Consider the following 20245-nt stretch of genomic DNA (forward strand, 5'->3'; position numbering starts at 1 on the left):
TTCTATTCCTTTTTTTTTTTTTTTTTTTTTTGAGACGGAGTTTCACTCTTGTTGCCCAGGCTGGAGTGCAATGGCGCGATCTCGGCTCACCGCAACCTCCACCTCCCGGGTTCGAGTGATTGATTCTCCTGCCTCAGCCTCCCAAGTAGCTGGGATTACAGGCATGCACCACCAAGCCTGGCTAATTTTGTATTTTTTAGTAGAGACAGGGTTTCTCCATGTTGGTCAGGCTAGTCTCAAACTCCCGACCTCAGGTGATCCACCCACCTTGGCCTCCCAAAGTGCTGGGATTACAGGCGTGAGCCACCATGCCTGGCCTTCTATTCACTTTTGTTTGTGCTTTCTGGTTTCTTTTTTTAGTTTTGCCAGACACAAAAAAAACTATCTAATAAACTCATTGATCTTATTTATTATAGTTTTATTTTTATTTCAATAATTTATTCTTTTATCTTATTATTTCCTTTACTACTTTGGATTTATTTTCTGTTCTTTGGCTAATGTTTGCTTGTTAATTTTGAGTCATTTGTCTGTTTGAATGCTAACATTGAAAGTTATAAATTCTCTTCTAAATACAGTTTTACCTCCATCTTGCATTTTAGTATGTAATCTCATTACAATTTAGTTCTAAATACTTTTAATATTCATTATAATGGATTTAGATTTTTTAATTTTTCAAATGTGGGACTTTTCTAGTTATAGTTCTTTCTTCATTTCCAACATAATTGTGCTATGGTTTAAAAATGATATCTCTAATAACAAGCTTCTGAAATTTGTTGATGTTGGCCTTATTATAGCATATTCTGTTCTTATAAATTTCTGGGCATATTTGAAAATAATATATATTCTATAAGTACTGAGTGGAATGTTCTATGTATGCCTGTTGGTTCAAGTTTGTTAATTATTCTGTTCAAATCTACTGTATCCTCACTGCCTTTGTCTAATCTACTTAATCTATCATTACTTACTAAGATAATTGTATTAAAAATCTTCCATTTCCATTTTGGTGATATATTGTCAATTTCTCCTTGTAATTCTGTAAATTTTTGCTTCATATATTTTAAGGTTATGTTATAGGCATACAGATTTTGACTTTTTATATCTTCTTGGAACATTGAGCCTTTTAACCAAACATTAAACATCTTCTTTATCACTAGCAATATTTCTTGTACTAAAGTATGTTTTGTCTTCTATTAATGTAGCTAAAACAATTTTTCTTTGGTGATATTTGCTTGGTGCATCTCTTTTTATCCTTTGGCTTTCAACCTTGCTGTGCCCTTACATTAGAAGACATTTTTATAATCAGCATAGAACTGATTTTTAAAATCCACTTTAGCAATATGTATTTTTTAACTGGAGGGTTTTGTTCATTAACATTAATTGTGGTACATTTTAATTTAAATCTGCCATTTTATTATGTTCTTTTAGTTTGCTATTTTTTTTCTTTTCAATTGACTTCCTTTTTTGTCTGCTTTGGGGTATAATTTACGTGTTTTCTTTTATTTTCCTTATTCCATTTTTTCCTTTGCTACTTTGAATGTCATGCCATGTAGTTCTACTGTTCAAATGGTTATCACTGCTATTCTAATAAGCATCCTTAAATAAATAAATTTATTACTATTTTTAGTCTCTTCACAATGATTAAAAGACTTTAGGATAGTTTGACGTCTCCTGTTCATCCATCAAATTATATTCTATCATTCCTATTAATTTAGATTGTTCTCTATTATTTATTTAAGCCCCAGGAACTATACCTATATACCGAATGTTTATTTATTTGTTTATTATTATTATTATTATTATTATTATTATTATTATTATTTTCAAGACTGAGTCTCACTCTGTCACCCAGACTAGAGTGCGGTGGCATGATCTCCGCTCACTGCAACCTCTGCCTCCTGGATTCAAGCGATTCTACTGCCTCAGCATCCCGAGTAACTGGGACTACAGGCACACGCCACCATGCCTGGCTAGTTTTTGTATTTTTAGTAGAGACAGGGTTTCGTCATGTTGACCAGGCTGTTCTCAAACTCCTGACCTTGTGGTCTCCCTGCCTCAGCCTCCTATTTAGATTAACCAACATACTTACCATTATTGCTCTATAGTCCAGACATCCCACTGAGGTATATTCCATTAGGAATTGCTTTAGTAAAGGTCTGTTGATGAAGTGCTCTCATTCTTTCTTTGTCTGAAATGTATTTATTTTGCCTTTGTTCTTTAAAAATAGTTTTGTGGAGGAGAGAATTCAAGAATAACATAAATTCTCTTTGATTATTGAAAATATTATTCTATTGTGTCCTGGCTTCCATTTTTGTTGCCAAGTAGTCAGTTATCAATCTAATTTTGTTTTTGTGTGTGTGCTGTCGTTGTTTTAAGAAACTTGTCTTTGCTCTGAAGCTAATTTTAAGATTATTTTTTTCTTTTGGTAATCTGTAGTTTCAAGTGAAGTATTTATATGAGGGTTCCTTTATATTTATTCTGCTTGGGATTTGTTGGGCTTTCTTGGTCTTACATTGAGTGTCTTTCAGCAATTCTAGAAAATATTTAGCCAGATTCTTCTCAATGGTTGCTTCTTGCTTGTTCTATTTTGTTTTTCTGGCACTTTTGTTATACTTATGTGTGATGTTTTCATTATCTCCTGTCTTTTAATAACTTGCATATTTTTCCTTTTTTCTCTTTCTACCCTGCAGTTTAGAAACTTCTCCATGTATATCATATAGCAGTCAAATACCCTTTCAGCTTTGTTGATATTTAAATTATAATTGCATTTTCCATTTTTAGATCTTCTACTCAGTTATTTTATAATTTTGCTTGCTTGTTTTTATTCTTTGTTATTTTTCACATTTTAAGCCTTCTCTTTTATTTATTATTTAAGTTTTAGAATATGTTTATTAGAGTATAATCTTAAGACAGTTTTTGATTTGTCAACTTACAAATATTTGTTTCTTCCTGCCATATAGTAAAGTGATACAAAGGCCTATTGAAAATTATTAGCTTCTTTCTCCTGGAATTCTCCATCAACATATGATCATTTTTGCATTGCCAGCAAACACCTCTTAGAAACTTTTTCTATGCTTCTTTTCACAAAGCAATGCTATCGCAAGCCATAATTCTCATGTTAGCCACTTCATAAATTTTGCCACTTCTCTGAATCCAGCATTCAATACCAAGGTCTACACACTATCACAGATTTTGAGTGTGCTCGGAGAACCTCTGAAATGGACTCCATTCTTGATTCTATCCAAATCACACATTACATTTAGATGTCATGTCTCCTCCTGAGTCTCCTCCATTGCAGGACAGGCCTCAGTCTTTGCCATTCATAACCTTGACACCTTGTGCAAGAGGCCATATTCTTAATATCAGCGCATAGTCTATGCAGACTGCTTAGCAAAGTATTGGGCATGTGGTAGGATTTTTGTAATGATAGATGTTTTTGTTGGGGAAATCAATACATCTTCCTTTTGAGGAGTAGAATGAGAATGGCTCCTCATGTTCTCTTTGTGTTGATTAGCTTAGCCAACCTTGAAGCGTTTATAAAGAATAGTGAGAGCGGCTTACTCAAGAAAGTTGAAAAAGGAGATTTTCAAGGCTTGGTTGAGATCATGGGACACCTTATGGCTGTGAAAGAACGGCAGAGTAACACTGATGAGATGTTTGAGCCTTTAAAGCAGACTCTTGAATTGCTGAAGACCTATGAACAAGAATTGCCAGAAACAGTATTTAAGCAGCTGGAGGTCAGTGCATTTATGTCTTCCTTATAAAAGAAATAGAACATTTTAGGATTTCAGATTGGGGTAAAGTGGGGTACAGCAAATGAAAAACAGGGCTTGGAGCTGACTCAAGATCTGTTTTGGAACTATAATGTGTAGCATATTTGTAATGTCTAGCAAATTCTGAAAACTCAATACATATGGGAGAAGGCAATGCTGGAGATTTATGGGAGAATTAAGGTGGATAATTTTTTTCCGTAGAAATGAACCAGTGTTTTGGTTGAGAAAAAAAAAGCAGATCTGAAATTTGTTAAGATGGTCCAAAAGGAAATGTGGGACATAAAAGAAAATAACCAAGCAATCCTGAAGAATATAGAAAAGGGAAGGGGTTAATGTAGTTTCAGTAGAAATACAGTAGAAGCAATAGAAACCGAAGATTGTAAAAATGTCTTCCTTTAAGAAAAATCTAAAAGTCTCTTTAGCATTCCAAGTTTTCACAAATTTAGAGGACTTAGAGGGCCAGAGGTTGAGAGCAAGAAGGTTAATGTTGAGTGAACAGTAGGTAATAGTTGAGAGCAGCTGCGGAAGGAAGTTGAGAAAGTGAGTGGAGGGCAGATTGTGGGGAATGGGAAGATGACACCACCGCATCATCATACCATCTTGTAACACAGATGGAAGCATCTGGGCTCTGTCCAGCTCAGGACTATGGAAAAGGCAAGAGCACCTTGGGAATCTGACCACACTGAGGTTTGCTTTGCAGGAGCTGCCTGAGAAATGGAACAACATAAAGAAGGTGGCCATTACTGTGAAGCAGCAGGTGGCCCCACTGCAGGCAAATGAAGTGACACTTCTCCGCCAGAGGTGCACAGCCTTCGATGCAGAACAGCAGCAATTCTGGGAGCGATTCCACAAAGAAGCCCCGTTCAGGTATGGGCCAAACACTGCTGCCTCTCTTTCTCTGAACACTGCAGTCTTTGAGTTATGGATAATCTTTTTGTCGAACATGTGTATTCTTCCAGCAGCTGCAGACCAGTTAATAATCTTCCTTCCCATTTAGGACCTTTGGTTGAAACGTGGTGCTAATGTGGACCGAATCCTATTATGACCTGTATGGACCAAGGATTGTAGAAATATCTTGCCTTAAAAAGATGCGTATATATCTAGAAGCATTTTTGTGCCTCCAAGTTTATAAAGGGATGATAGGTGGTATAATAACTAGGATTTTACTAAACCTTTAGCATTCTAAGTTTTCACAGATTATTCTTTTGGTTTTAAAAAGTGGCTGATGGAATTTTTAAAATTTTACAGCACATTTCATTTTGGCAGCATAAAGGAAGGATTTACGTGAAGGTTTTCTTCAGGCGGTTTCTCTCTGCTTGGTTCAGACACCTTCCTGCTTGTTATGACAGGTCTTTACATAAACAAAGCAACTCTAGGATGGGTAACACCATTCACCTGTGCCCACACTGCACACACTTGGGCTCCTTTCTCGGGGGTTTCCTCCCATGGTGAAGTGGTCTGCTTCTGGTCCACTTCTCAGCATCAAGGGCTCCAACCAGGAGGCCAGGCTGGCACTGAATGGTCCTACATCTGCTGATGCGCCAGCTAGATTGGGTGCCCTTTGCCCCAACGCTTCAGCTCTGTGATTTGTTTCCTGCTTCCTTGAGCTTCATTTCTTGCTGGATCTCCTCTATAGTGTTGGGTAGACAGACTTCGACATCTCCAAACTGGAAAATTCTCGATGCTCACAGTGAGGAATGTTTTCATTTTCAAAGGTTACTTGCCCACAGAAATATTAAAGCAACAAACCAAACAAACAAACAAAAAAATACAACTTCATTAGAACAAAGTCCAATAAAAATTAAGTGCATAGATGCTAGATTCAGGTGGCCTGGGGTCTAATTTCAGGTCTTCTACTTACTTCTCATGTTATGATAAAGTTACTTAATACCTTTGTGCTCCAGATTCCTCATCTATAAAATGTAGATAATAATAGTGTCCACCGTATATAGTTGTGGCTTGAATTAAAGAGATCATTCTTGAAAGTGTCTAGCATTGTGCCTGGTACTATGGTGAAAAACCATACTGGTTTGCCCAGGACTGTTCTGGTTGTTGTCTGGGAGTTTTAAAATCTCTCCAGGTGGTTCTAAATGTGCAGCCCAAATGGCAGCACATTGCTTTAGAGTTATATGTTTTATATATTTATGTCTTATGTCTGTTTTACACACATGTCTTTCCCTGCGTCTTAACATACTCATCTTATTCTCTGTAACTCCAAGCATAACGCTTGGGAGATAGCAGCATTTTCGAGATAGCATCTTGCTCTGTCACCCAGGCTGGAGTGCAGCATCATGATCATAGCCTACTACCTTGAACTCCTTGGGTTCAGGCAATCCTCTCACCTCAGCCTCCTGAGTAGCTGAGAGTACAAGCATGCTCATGTCTTAGGAAGTACCTCTGTTCTGGGCAAACTGGATGGTTGCTCACCCAACCTGTCAATCCTATTTTTATCATTCATTCTTCAAACATTTATTAAGCAGTTGCTATCTCTCAAGCATTATACCTGGGGTAACAGAGAATAAGATGAGTAGGTTAAGAGGCAGGGAGGGACAAGTGTGTAAAACAGCCATAAGATATAAATATACAAAACATATGACTCTAAAGCAATGTGCTGCCTTTTGGGCTGCACATTAGAATCACCTGGAGAGATTTTAAAACTCCCAGTGCCCAGTCTGCCATGTATACCAACGAAGTCAGACTTTCTGGAGGTGAGACCTGTGAATCAGTATTTTGGAAGCTCCAGGAATTCCAATGTGCACCCAAGTTTGGCAACCACCACCCTAAAGGGAAGTAATTGGTTTCCTTTCAAGCAATCATGTGAAGGAATATAACTCCTAAGTCTGTATCCCTTTAGAATAGTTGCCTTAGGAGCCACACCCTTGTTCCAAAGAATCATCTGTTGCTCAAAACCCTTGTATACTCCTTTGGGGACTGTATTTCAGAGTCTGAGGCTTATTCCTTTGACTCTTTTTTGGGCATGCAATTGAGTTTTTGAAATTGAACACCATTTCAGAGCCAAAACTGCTGAGGGAGGTAAGTTCTCCAGCTAGGTAATACTACTTAGTGTTAACAACAACCATACCAAAGACAACAGCCATAAAAATAAAGACACTAATATTTTTGCACCAACAGTCACTCTTTTTTTTTTTTTTTTTTTTTTTTTTTTTGAGACAGTGTCTTACTCTGTCTCCCAGGCTGGAGTGCAACGGCACGATCTCAGCCCACTGCAACCTCTGCCTCCCGGGTTCAAGCGATTCTCCTGTCTCAGCCTCCTGAGTATCTGGGATTACAGGCGCACACAACCACGCCCAGCTAATTTTTGTATTTTTAGTAGAGGCGGAGTTTCACCATGTTGGTCAGGCTGGTCCCGAACTCCCGACCTCGTGATCCGCTCACCTTGGCCTCCCAAAGTGCTGGGATTACAGGCGTGAGCCACCACGCCCAGCCCAACAGTCTCTTAAAATAATTTCAAAAAAGAAAAATATTCAAAGATGTTGCGGGAAATATCTTCCCAAAGAGACTTCTAAGACTGCTGGAAAGGGAAGCAACATTGGTGTGCTTTTGTGTCTGTTTGAAATTCAGTATTTCGCCTTCATGGGTATATTTTGTGTATTGATCAACTCCTGTTTGTTTTTTCATTTTATTTTTATTTGATAGTTGTGTTCGTTTTTCTTTCTTTGCACTTGTATCTGCTGGCTGTGAGGATACTGCTACTCTAAGCTGGGTGTTCCAAATTCACATCTGCTAATTTGACATGCAGATGAATCCCTGGAAGAGGATGCTTTGAAAAGAACTGCTGGGAAACCAAACATTTCTGCAATTTTGATGTATTTCTCTTTTTGTCAAGAAAAACATCAGAGCTAAAATGGAATCGTAGATTTATTGCTAAAGCGAATCTCAGTGGATGTCAACTTATGTGTTTTGTTTTCTTAGTTTGGTGTGTGCGAGTTTTCAAAATTTATAGGTATTGTGTGTGGCATGTGAGTTTAAATCTGGTTGCTCCACTGTTATTTATGAATTTCTAAGTTGCAGACCCTGGTACATTTTTCTGTGAATTTGAGTTTGAGTTTAATTCTGGTTTCTTCACTTTTAGATCATTTCTGAATTTCTAAAGTGCAGACTCTGGTACGTTTCTCTGTGGATGAAAGTTTCTGCTCCTGATTAGGTTACACAGGTTAAGCTCAGTTTTGAATGTTCTCGTCTTTGAGGAGAGAGAGAAAAAAAAAAACCTGAGTGTCTTCTTAAGCCCTTGCAGTCTGACAGGTGTTGTGTGAAGTTAGGTTGCATAGGTTGAGGTTCTTCATGTCCAGGTCAAATTTCAGCTCCTCCTTTAATTCTTAACTCTAAATTATAACACCACATTTCTAGCCGAGCTCTCACCACAGTCATTGGCTAAATCATCCTACTTGGATTCAAGGGCTTTGTGCAACTCTTAAACCAGTTCTCCCTCTTGAATGAAAGGAATGCCCTCATGCTCTAGTGGAGTTTCACCTTTTGATCTTCCTGACCTTGAGCACAGTCCTCCCGACCTTAAGAAATGGCACAGTAACATACAATCTTCTTACCCCCATCAAGACCAAGGTAATGGAGGGATTACTGAGTCAAAATAACCTATCTCTGTGAGCTCCAGCTCAACGAAGACCATTTGTGTTTTCAGCAGGCAACCAGATTCTATGAACGGCTGGAAGGACTTTCTTGAAGATACCTTCCGTGGGGTGCTGTCCTACATGACAACTAGAGAAAACAGCTTTCCACATAGCCCAAGGCAGCAGTCATGAGGAGAGAAAGGCTTTTGTCCTTCTTGCACAGTGTCTATTGTCTTTTCCATAACTGCAGAAAAGGGCAGTATTCGTCATTAAACCTCCCAGGGACATATCAGTATCCTAAGATATGTCATTCATTCAGCTTGATCCTGTTCTTCCAGTCAATCTGACTCATTCTCATGATTTAAGCTTTCGTGGAGTAGATGAGGTTGTGGTCTAAACAGTGGAATCAGCAAAAAATGGTGTAGCTGTTAGGATTTTGAGATGATACACCTTTCCTGACCTCTAGGACTCATAACCTCAGGGACCATTTCAAAAATGAGCAATAAGGCATGTGCACTGGGAACCAGCTTTAATCCTGCCGGAGGAGGCAGTTCACACCTCCTGAAGAACATGGTGCTTGTCATGGTGAGCCACAGCCAGTGGTAAGTAAGAGCTGTTTCAAGGGGGAAAAAAAAGAATTAGAAAATGAGGATATTCTGGGCAAAGGAAATAGCACATAGGAAGATGCAGAAGGATGAAAATGTAAGAAACAGCTGGAAAACTGCATATGTGTATGACTGGGATGCAGGAAGTAGGAGAGGAGAATGGAGGAGGGCCATGTTTTGACCATAATCTCAGCCACTGAGGAGTCTAAGTATGACAGAAACATAATATAAAGACCGCCTTCTCATGGCCATGGAGAACAGAGTGGGGCAAGGTAGGCTCAAGACCAAGTGCTCAATGGGAGAGTGGTTCCAACAGCCTGGATGAGAAGTGGTGAGGCCTGATCCGAAGCAGTGGCAGAGATGAGGGAGAGGGAAAATGGATTGCAGAGAGATTTAGGAGAATATCTGCAGAATTGACTGAATGTGGGAGATGGGGGAGAAGCAGAGTGCAAGGGGATTTTTCACCTTCCAGCTTGGACAAGTGGTGGGAAGAGCTCTTGTCCCACTGTCACAGAATTGGAAGGAATGAGCCTTGCAAAGTCCAGGTTGGACACATTATTATTATTATTATTATTATTATTATTATTATTATTATTTTTGAGACAGAGTCTCATTCTGTCACCCAGACTGGAGTGCAGTGGCGGGATCTTGGCTCACTGCAACCTCCACCTCCCAGGTTCAAGTGATACTGATACTCCTGCCTCAGCCTCCCGAGTAGCTGGGACTACAGGCGCCTGCCACCACACCTGGCTACTTTTTTGTATTTTTAGTAGAGACGGGGTTTCACCGTTTTAGCCAGGATGGTCTCAATTTCCTGACCTCATGATCCGCCCTCCTCGACTTCTGAAAGTGCTGGGATTACAGGCATGAGACACATTGAGTTTTATGCTACCTGGTGGGTATCAAGGAGAGGTGTGACACCGTTCATGGTATACACAGATACGGACGGTACTGAGGTTCACATTTACCAACAGCCAATTTCCCAGGAATCAATTTAACTCATTTATTCCTCTCCCTCCAGGCTCACATCTGGGTCAGGCCTGAATGAGTCATTTTTTCCACGATCAAATGCATGAGCACCATATTTTCATTTCTTTTAATTATTGTTTTATTCATCCAAGCTTTCCAGGCATTTCTCTTTTAGAGTAAAATACATTTTGCCTTATTATTTCAACTTCAAAGACTCAACCCACCCTTTTCCCTCCTATTACTTTCTTGTTCTTTTTATTTTCTTCTTTTTTTTTTTTTTGATACAGAGTCTCATTCTGTTGCCCAGGCTGGAGTACAGTGGCGCAATCTCGGCCCACTGCAACCTCCGCCTCCCAGGTTCACGCCATTCTCCTGCCTCAGCCTCCCGAGTAGCTGGGACTACAGGTGCCTGCCACCACAGCCAGCTAATTTTTTGTATTTTTAGTAGAGACAGGGTTTCACTGTGTTAACCAGGATGGTCTTGATCTCCTGACCTCATGATCCTCAAAGTGGGACGCCTCGGCCTCCCAAAGTGCTAGGATTACAGGCGTGAGCCTGGCCACTTTGTTGTTATTATACTGTATCATTTCCCCAGGGTTTAGAGGATGGCTTCCAGTTTATTAGGCACATGAACCAGGTCTATGAATATCCTGAGAATGTGCTCTAAAGTTTTGAAATCGTAAGAGGGCTACCTGTCCTCATGTCTATGGGTTCCCTTCACAACTTAGGCCAAGTTGGTTTTTATGTGTGCTTAGCTACAGAAAATGATCACCCACAAATCTAAACTATAAACAAAAATTATGCCGCAGGTTGGATGAAGTTGGGAACAGGTTTGATAAATGTTCACCTCTTATAAATACTTGAGAAACCAGCATTGATTTAAGAATGCTTGTGGGTGCCAAATAAAGAATGGTTAGCAAGATAATTTCTAATCTTCTATATGCACCCCAAATAGCTCCTATCTTACCTAAAAAGTTATTCCTGAATGGTGTTCTACTAACAAATTAAACAGGATGTGGGCTTTTAGAATTTGCTTGAATTTTTTAACTAACGTCAAAAGGTTCAGTTCATATTCTAAGTTCACTCTAGTCAAGATGAAAAGTGGAACCCACACACACCAACAATTAGGCTTTGGAAATGAAGAATAAGCACAAGAACTCCTCACCCTTGGTGATCTTTTTTGCTGGGCCCCTTGCCGTGAGCACATTCCATTTCTTTCCTCCTAGTTCTTTCCTCCTCATAAGGGAGAAAGCTCCTCTCTCTGTATATATATATGTAGAGAGCAGGGCCCTTTTCAACTCTGAGCACTCCAACCTTCTGTTCTGAAATATGTGGAAGTTAAATAATAGAGAAGGCATGCGAGTGATAGTCAGTCCCATCCTCTTAAGATGTAAATCTACAACCATTGCACCTGAGCCAAAAATGATTTAGATGGAACAGGCAGGATTCAAACATAACGAGCGTGGAAGTTAATCTGACACTAATTTAATGGTATGCATAACTGTTATTCTGTTGCTTGGCAATTAGGCTTAAGTGGTAAGCATTCAGGTAAATGACTTCAATTAGGATTACTTTCCATCTGTCAAGTCAAATATTTCTAAAGTCAACAGAGAAAGGGCAGTTGAAAAACAGGACTTTGTAAGTCATTTTCTTCCTTTTTCCCTCCTTTCGTATTCTACCTGCCAATACGCAAACACATGCGTGCACACACAGAAACACACACACACACAGTTGATGGGAGGAAACGGCCAATTCTCTAGTCACTCATTTCCTTGCAATCTTCCCTTTGATGGTGAACCCCATGATGCCCTGTTTTGATTTTAGTAGAACATACCATTGTCCCTTAAGCCGTGGTGTGTCTAGTATGTAGCCCTCCAAGCACACAGAAGCAAGAATACCTGAGCTTGAGGATGAGAGTGAGTATAAAGTGGGGTTAGAGGAGAAAAATGAGAGGATCCTTGAACACTAGGGCTATGAGTGCCCTTGACCATACAAAGCCATCTGCAGCCAGGCGGGGTGGCTCACGCCTGTGGTCCTGGCACTTTGGGAGGCCGAGGCAGGTGGATCATGATGTCAGGAGATGGAGACCATCCTGGCCAACATGGTGAAATCCCGTCTCTACTAAAATACAAAAAATTAGCCAGTCGTGGTGGTGCGTGCCTGTAGTCCTAGCTACTCAGGAGACTGAGGCAGGGAAATCACTTGAACCTGGGAGGCGGAGATTGCAGTGAGCCAAGATCGCACCACTGCACTCCAGCCTGGTGACAGAGCGAGACTCTGTCTCAAAAAAAAAAAAAAAAAAAAAAAAAAAAAAGCCATCTGCCTACATGGGTTCCTTTGCATGTAGGGTCTTATGTTGGGGAAAACACTATGCAGGAACGCATGCTTTGTGGGGTAGCAGCATAAAGTCTGTCCACACTTATAAGGATTAGAAGCAGTTTCGGGTGCATGCATGCCATAAACACTGGAGAGAAGAGGATGAGGAAATGCGAACGAAAAAGTTAGAAATGGTGCTCATAGGTGTCGAGTGCAGACCCAGAGGCTGCCCCAGGATGCAGAAGAGAGTGGGCCAGGGAAGGGTAAAGGCAGAAAAGTTAGATCAGGGACCGCTTGGAGGAGAGCTCACGAAGATGAGGAGCCAGACTCAAGGCACACAGTGAAGGAAAGTGACCACGATTATCTATCACGGGCTTTGCAGCCAGTCTTCATGGCCGCTCACAATGGTTCTCCAGTGTGGAGTGCTGTTGCCTGAAGCTGATGCAGGCACCAGTGTGAGCTTCACCTTGAATGATGACACGACCCTGACAAATGGAAATCACCTGTGGAGTGTGCCTGGGTCCCACTCCCAGTGATTCTGATTTAGTTGGTCCATAGAGCAGTCTGGACATGGGGATCTTTCAAAGCTTTCAGAAGATCCTGACATGCAGCTGAGGCTGATAGCCACTGCCCCAGAATGATCAGTGGAGGGAGTGTCAAGGTCGGGCTCCTGAGTCCCAGCTCTCCCACTTAAAGATCGCCTTGCGCCTGTAATCCCAGCACTTTGGGAGGCCAAGGCGGGTGGATCACGAGGTCAGAAGTTCAAGACCAGCCTGGCCGACATGGTGAAACCCCGTCTCTACTAAAAATACAAAAATTAGCCGGGCATGGTGGTGGGTGCCTGTAATCCCAGCTATTTGGGAGACTGAGGCAGATAATTGCTTGAACCCCGGAGGCAGAGGTTGCAGTGAGCCAAGATCATACCATTGTACTCTAGCCTGGGCGACAGAGTGAGACTGTGTCTCAAAAGAAAAAAAAAAAATCGCCTACCACTAAGTTCCCGGCAGGGCCCTTGGCTTTCCAACTTCTGCTGTAATAGGACAGTGCTCTTTTGTGTCAAGTGGTCTTCAGAACCAACAGCTAGATGAAGGGCAGAGTCTAAAGGGGCTTGGATAAGGGGGTGTTCCCTTCTAGACCTGGGTGGAGAACATCCAAGCATAATGTTCCTGAATTGCCCTTCCTCCAGTGCCCACTCCACCGCAGTCCATCCTGAATGTCTTTTTTTTTCCCAAAAGAAAATCCTGGGAAGAAAAGACATTCTTTGCTTTGGTGAAAATGATGTTTTTGGTGAAAGCCACTGCTCTTTCCTAAAACACCAAGTATTTAAATATTTTAGCTGGTTGCTACCTTAGAGATGCTAGGAGATGGGCCCCTGCATGCCGTACTTACAAAGGAACACGCTGTGTTTTGTAGGTTTGATAGCATCCACCCTCATCAAATGCTGGATGCCAAGCACATCGAGATCCAGCAGATGGAATCCACTATGGCCTCCATTTCTGAGTCTGCCAGCTTATTCGAAGTCAATGTCCCTGACTATAAGCAGCTGAGGGAGTGCAGGAAGGAGGTCTGCCAACTGAAAGAGCTCTGGGACACCGTTGGAATGGTGACCTCCAGTATCCATGCCTGGGAGACCACACCCTGGAGGGATATCAAGGTGGAAGCCATGGAGTTGGAGTGCAAACAGTTTGTCCGGCATATCCGAAACCTGGACAAGGAGGTCAGGTCCTGGGATGCATTCACAGGCCTGGAAAGCACTGTGTGGAACATGCTGAGCTCCCTGAGGGCAGTAGCTGAGCTGCAGAATCCAGCCATCCGGGAGCGGCACTGGAGGCAGCTGATGCAGGCCACTGGTGTGAGCTTCACTATGGACCAGGACACCACCCTAGCGCACCTGCTGCAGCTCCAGCTGCACCACTATGAGGATGAGGTCCGGGGCATTGTGGACAAAGCTGCAAAAGAGATGGGTATGGAGAAAACCTTAAAGGAGCTGCAGACCACCTGGGCTGGCATGGAATTCCAGTATGAGGCCCACCCCCGGACCAATGTCCCCCTCCTGCGCTCGGATGAGGACCTCATAGAGGTTCTGGAGGATAATCAAGTTCAACTTCAGAACCTGGTGATGTCCAAGTATGTTGCTTTCTTCCTGGAAGAGGTGTCGGGCTGGCAGAAGAAGCTGTCCACAGCGGATGCTGTCATCTCTATCTGGTTTGAAGTGCAGCGAACCTGGACTCACCTGGAAAGCATATTCATTGGATCTGAAGATATTCGGGCACAGCTACCCCAGGTACCTGCTTATGAAATCTAGAATCTCTCTATTCTCTGATCCAGGGTGAAGGGAAGGTCTCCCAGTTTCTGCATTGTCTAGGCTCTTTCCTTTTCTGCCTCCTTGCTTTGACTTTACTTAAAGACACCTCCCACAGATGCTCACCTTACCTGCCACTAAAAGTTAGGCAGAGGAAAAGAGGGACAGCGAAATGCACACCAATCAGTTTGTCCTTAGATGGGTAGGAAAAATAAAGGAGAATCTCATTCAGCCAAAAAAAAAAAATGTGTATATAAGAAAGATTTAAAAAAATACTGGCTACTGCAGTTTGGGATGAGGTCCTCACGGGTTACTTCTTGGATCATTAAAATTCAAGTGTCCACTGAAAGTGAGTCTCGTTTCCAGGCAAATTCAAGTTCCTTCTCAGCAGCACGCCATTCTATCAACCGCTGGCCTGTGCCAGCACTCCAACTACCAGCTGTCAGCTAAACTCCAAACAACGGATATCCCTAAAATACGTGTTCTTCTCATTATTACCTTCCCTGTGTTTGATTGCCCCTTCTAATTAGTCCTAATTAATGTGCCATTAATTTACCTCTCTCTCAGTGGACTCTGATTCATTTTTAATTTTTTTCTTCGGGCTTCCTCTGTATTCTTTCAGTACAGCAAGTTCTTTGCTTACAAATTAGCTTGATTCCAAAATGTCACACGCTGTCCAGGCTTTGGTTAGAAATTAAGGCACGTTCTGCCCACGGTTTTGCTGCTCATCCCAAAAAGCATATTTAGTGTAATATTGTAGATTAAAGGTTGTATATTTGCAGTGAAAAACAATAGAAAACAATTCTGTATGGCAGTTGTCATTAAGTAAAATTGAATAAGCCAGATTTTATTTATCTCAAACGCCAGCGATTGAAACAGGCCAGGCTTAATTAGAAGGGGGCAGGGACAGAGGCGGAGATTCTTGCAGAAACTTTAAGGGAGATGATTGAGAACTTTTAATTAAAAATACTGAAGAATTAGTATCATTAACCTGTATACAGTGCCACAGGTTTGTGTATAAAATATGTAAACACATTTACTTTCTCTGTAATAACAATGAAACAGAAACAGTTTCAAAACATAATAAAATCAGCCAGGCTCTAACACCCTAACTGGTAACTATATTCATTCATTATGAATTTTTCCCAACTTTTGTTCATGTACATACATATTTTTACATAATTGTTCTCAGTGTAATTATAATTTTCTATTTAATTTTTTCATTTGAACATTTATGCCAGATATTTCAGATACTTCTACAACCTTGATACTGTTTTATTTTTAATTAGGGCAAAACATCTCATCGAGGAATCATATTTTACTTTGCCCTCTTGTGTTTTGTTTGTTTGTTTGTTTTGAGACGGCACCTTGCTCTGTCGCCTAGGCTGGAGTGTAGTGGTGCGATCACGGCTCACTGCAACCTCCGCCTCCATTCAAGTGATCCTCCTACCTCAGCCTCCTGAGTAGCTAGGATTACAGGTGACTGCCACCACGCCAAGCTAATTTTTGTATTTTTAGTAGAGACAAGGTTTCACCATGTTGGCCAGGTTGGTCTCGAACTCCTGACCTCGTGATCCACTCGCCTCAGCCTCCCAAAGTGCTAGGATTAGAGGCTTGAGCCACCACACCTGGCCTACCCTCTTGTTTTTAAGGGCAGGATCACAGAGAGAAGGAATGGCAGGCCTGGGCTTGAGTCCTTATTCTCTCACTTGCAGCTGTGGAACCTTGGGCAGGGTACTTAACCTCTCAATGCTTTGGTTTCCCTGTGTGTAAATTGGGACTAATACTAGTATCTATTCCAGAGTCTTCATTAAAACAATGCACATAACACATACCATTATGATTGTTGTTATGTAATAATAATACCACAAGCTCTACCACCTCACCAGGTGCCATGTGTTTGGCTGAAGCACGTGGCATATATTAGTCTGTCCATCATTTCAATGATACTGTGAGTGTGTATGTCTGGGAAAAATGATAACAACTGATTAATTTTGACATCAAAGGAGTATATTTGCTGAAGGAAAATTCATTTTGGTTATATACTTTTGCATGGGTCCAGAAAGAACGTTCCAGAAAGATCCACTATCTACTTAGGAATCAAGTGTTGTATGCCTGGGGTGGTCTCTGAGACCTTTTCAGAGAGTCCTCAAGGTCAAAATTATCTTAATAATCATATTAAGATGTTATCTGCCTTTTTTCTTGCTCTCATTCTTCCATGAGTGTACAGTGGGGTTCTCCAGAGTTCAGATGACATGCGGTATCATAATAAATTGATACAGAAGTAGTTTTCTGTTAAATCGGATATTGCAGAGATTTGATGAAGGTGAAATCATGACCCCTTTTCAACTGCTATTTTTTTATTTTGGAAAATATATTTAAGTATTTTATTTATGTTAACATAATGGGTTTATTATTGTTACTTTTTTTTTTTTTTTTTTTTTTTTTTTTTTGAGATGGAGTCTTGCTCTGTCACCCAGGCATGATCTTGGCTCACTACAACCTCTGCCTCCTGGGTTCAAGCAATTCTCCTGCCTCAGCCTCCTGAGTAGCTGAGATTACAGGTGCATGCCACCATGACTGGCTTTTTTTTTTTTTTTTTTGGTATTTTTAGTAGAGAGGAGGTTTCACCATGTTGGTCAGGCTGGTCTCAAACTCCTGACCTTGTGATCTCCCCACCTCGGCCTCCCAAAGTTCTAGGATTACAGGTGTGAGCCACCATGCCTGGCTTATTATTGTTACTTTTTAAATGCTTTTTTGTTTTGTTTGGTTTGAGACAAAGTCTCCCTCTGTTGCCCAGGCTGGAGTGCAGTGGCACGATCTCGGCTCTCTGCAACCGCAAACTCCATCCTCTGGGTTCAAGCAATTGTCATACCTCAGCCTCCCGAGTAGTAGCTGAGATTGTAGGCATGCACCACCAAGCCCAGCTAATTTTTGTATTTTTAGTTGAGACAGGGTTTCACCATGTTGGTCAGGCTGGTCTCAAACTCCTGGCCTCAAACCATCCCCCAGTGTCAGCCTCTGAAAGTGCTGGGATTACAGGTGTGAGCCACTGCACCCAGCCTAAATGCATTAATGAATATTTTTAGAAATTTCTTTTAAAAAAACCTTTAGCCTCTGGTACAGAAAATATTGAAAGATATGATAGATAGGACCTACATAAACAAAAGCTCTTTGGACTCCTAAATACTTTTTGAAAATGTGAATGGATTCTAAGCTGAAAATGTTTGAGAACTGCAGCTTAAACTAAGGGTGTTTCCTTTCTTGAGTCTCTTCTCTATATTTGACAACCCAGGAACAAGTTTCTGCTTCTAACTGGCTCCATGGAGGGAGCTTCTAGGAACTGAACGGAGTGGTGGTTAATTGCTTCCACATTTTTATTTGCAGGATTCTAAAAGGTTTGAAAGCATCGACATTGACTTTAAAGAGCTAGCTTATCATGGCCAGAAAACTCCAAATGTGGTGGAAGCCACCAACAAACCAGGCCTGTATGAAAAGCTGGAGGATATTCAGGGCAGGTGAGGGTCCACCCGTTACCCCTTCTCTAATAAGAAGGCATTATTTCCTTTTCCCCATCATCTCTGAGACCAGTGGTCAGGAGTGAGTATGTGTGCCTTGCATGTCTCTCGCTTTGCCTGTGTGTTTGGGTAACACAGGGCATTATTAGAGGTGTTGACGCCAATGTAGACACATCCGTGTATATCTTTGCAAATATCTCTAAGTGTTTTTTGTGCTAATTTTTGCATATATTCCATCCATTGCATATATGTACATTTAGGTAATATATGTGTATCCATGGGTCTAGGCATTCTTAATTGGGAAATTCTATGTTCTGTGCCCTCAGATTGTGCCTGTGTGAGAAGGCCCTGGCAGAGTACCTCGACACCAAGAGGCTTGCCTTCCCTCGGTTTTACTTTCTCTCCTCCTCTGATCTGTTAGACATCCTTTCCAATGGCACGGCTCCACAACAGGTAAGCTGGAGGACCATCTGCAGAAAGGTCTAGGAGGACTGAGGAGTGCCCAGCAGGAGGCAGTTTCCGGCTCCCCATCATCATCATGCCTCTTCTCTCTGGCAGGTTGTGTACTTCAGACCTGTGTTGCCCCCAGCATCATCATATACCTCGGAGCTTCCCTCTCTTCCTCCCTCCCTCCCTCCCTCCCTTCTTCCCTCCCTCCCTCCCTCCTTCCCTCCCTCCCTCCCTCCCTCCTTCCCTCCCTCCCTCCCTCCCTCCCTCCCTCCCTTCCTTCCTTCCTTCCTTCCTTCCTTCCTTCCTTCCTTCCTGGCAAATTTAAGTTCCTTCTCAGCAGCACGCCATTCTATAAGCCACTGGCCTCTGCCAGCACTCCAACTACCAGTCATCAGCTAAACTCCAAACAATGGATATCCCTAAAATATGTGTTCTTCTCATTATTTCCTTCCCTGTGTTTGATTGCCCTTTCTAATTAGTCCTAATTAATGTGCCATTAACTTACCTCTCTCTTTCCTTCCTTCCTTCCTTCCTTCCTCCCTTCCTTCCTTCCTTCCTTCCCTTCCTTCCCTTCCTTCCTTCCTTCCTTCCCTTCCCTCCCTCCCTCCCCCTCTTCTTTCTTTCCTTTCTCTCTTTCTTTCTTTCCTTCCTTCCTTCCTTCTTTCTTTTCTTTCTGTCTTTCTTTCTTTCTTTCTTTCTTTCTTTCTTTCTTTCTTTCTTTCTTTCTTTCTTTCTTTCTCTCTCTCTCTCTCTCTCTCTCTCTCTCTCTCTCTCTCTCTCTCTCTCTTTCTTCTCCTTTTTTTTTTTTTTTTTTTTGATGGAGTCTTGCTTTATTGCCCAGGCTGGAGTCAGTGGCGATCTCGGCTCACTGCAATCTCCACCTCCTAGGTTCAAGCAATTCCTCTGCCTCAGCCTCCCAAGTAGCTGGTACTACAGGCGTCTGCCACCACGCCAGCTGATTTTTTTGTCTTTTAGTAGAGACGGGGTTTCACCATGTTGGCCAGGATGGTCTTGATCTCCTGACCTCATGATCCACCTGCCTCAGCCTCCCAAAGTGCTGGGATTACAGCTGTGAGCCTCTGTGCCTGGCCACCTCGGAGCTTTCTTAATCCCCATCAGTATTGCTGTTCAGCATGCCCTCTGGCCCATCAGAGGCTAATCCCTAACAAAGAACTGAGAAACTTTGAGTATGGCAAAGGTGGACATGGTTAAGGCTTGGCAGAGAATGCCTTCAGTCTGGTTCTGAAGAGTGATCTAGGAAATACTGGCCAAATTCAATAGCTAAAATTTCTATAGGGAGGTAAGATTGGAAGTTATGTTAACTGAATATGGAGGTAAGGCTTATTGGCAAAAGCATATATGAGAAGCCTAAAATTTGGGGTTCTGGCTTCTGGTTCTAGACAGTTACTACCATAGAGTCTTGGACATGTGACTTCTTAGCAACAAACTTTCCTCGTCTGTAAAACAGAAGAAACCTGCTGTGTTAGAAGGTTTTGTGAGTATTAAAGTAACTAATTGAAGCAGTGTTGGTAATTTGGAGCTACAGACATTGGTTCTGAAATTTGGGAGTGCACCAGAATCCCTTGGAAGGCTTGTCAAAGTACAGATTCCTTGGTCCCACTCCCACTGTTTCTGATTCACTACGTCTGGGTGGAGCTGGAGAATTTGCATTTCTAAGAATTTTCCCAGTATAGTGCTGGTCTAGGGACTACACTGTGAGAACTTCTGC

General features: G+C 41.8%; 1 protein-coding gene across 1 annotated transcript in view; it reads left to right on the top strand.

Moving 5' to 3' along the window:
* DNAH9 (dynein axonemal heavy chain 9) overlaps positions 1–20245 on the top strand; it is a 372533-nt gene that overhangs the window by 77754 nt on the left and 274534 nt on the right. Inside the window, exons 18-22 of the mRNA XM_008010391.3 lie at positions 3512–3734; positions 4471–4637; positions 13660–14530; positions 17936–18066; positions 18393–18519. Coding sequence (XP_008008582.3) covers positions 3512–3734; positions 4471–4637; positions 13660–14530; positions 17936–18066; positions 18393–18519 — 1519 coding nt within the window. The remainder of the gene's footprint in view (positions 1–3511; positions 3735–4470; positions 4638–13659; positions 14531–17935; positions 18067–18392; positions 18520–20245) is intronic.

This window comes from Chlorocebus sabaeus, chromosome 16, assembly GCF_047675955.1.
Source record: "Chlorocebus sabaeus isolate Y175 chromosome 16, mChlSab1.0.hap1, whole genome shotgun sequence".
Classification (NCBI taxonomy): domain Eukaryota; kingdom Metazoa; phylum Chordata; class Mammalia; order Primates; family Cercopithecidae; genus Chlorocebus; species Chlorocebus sabaeus.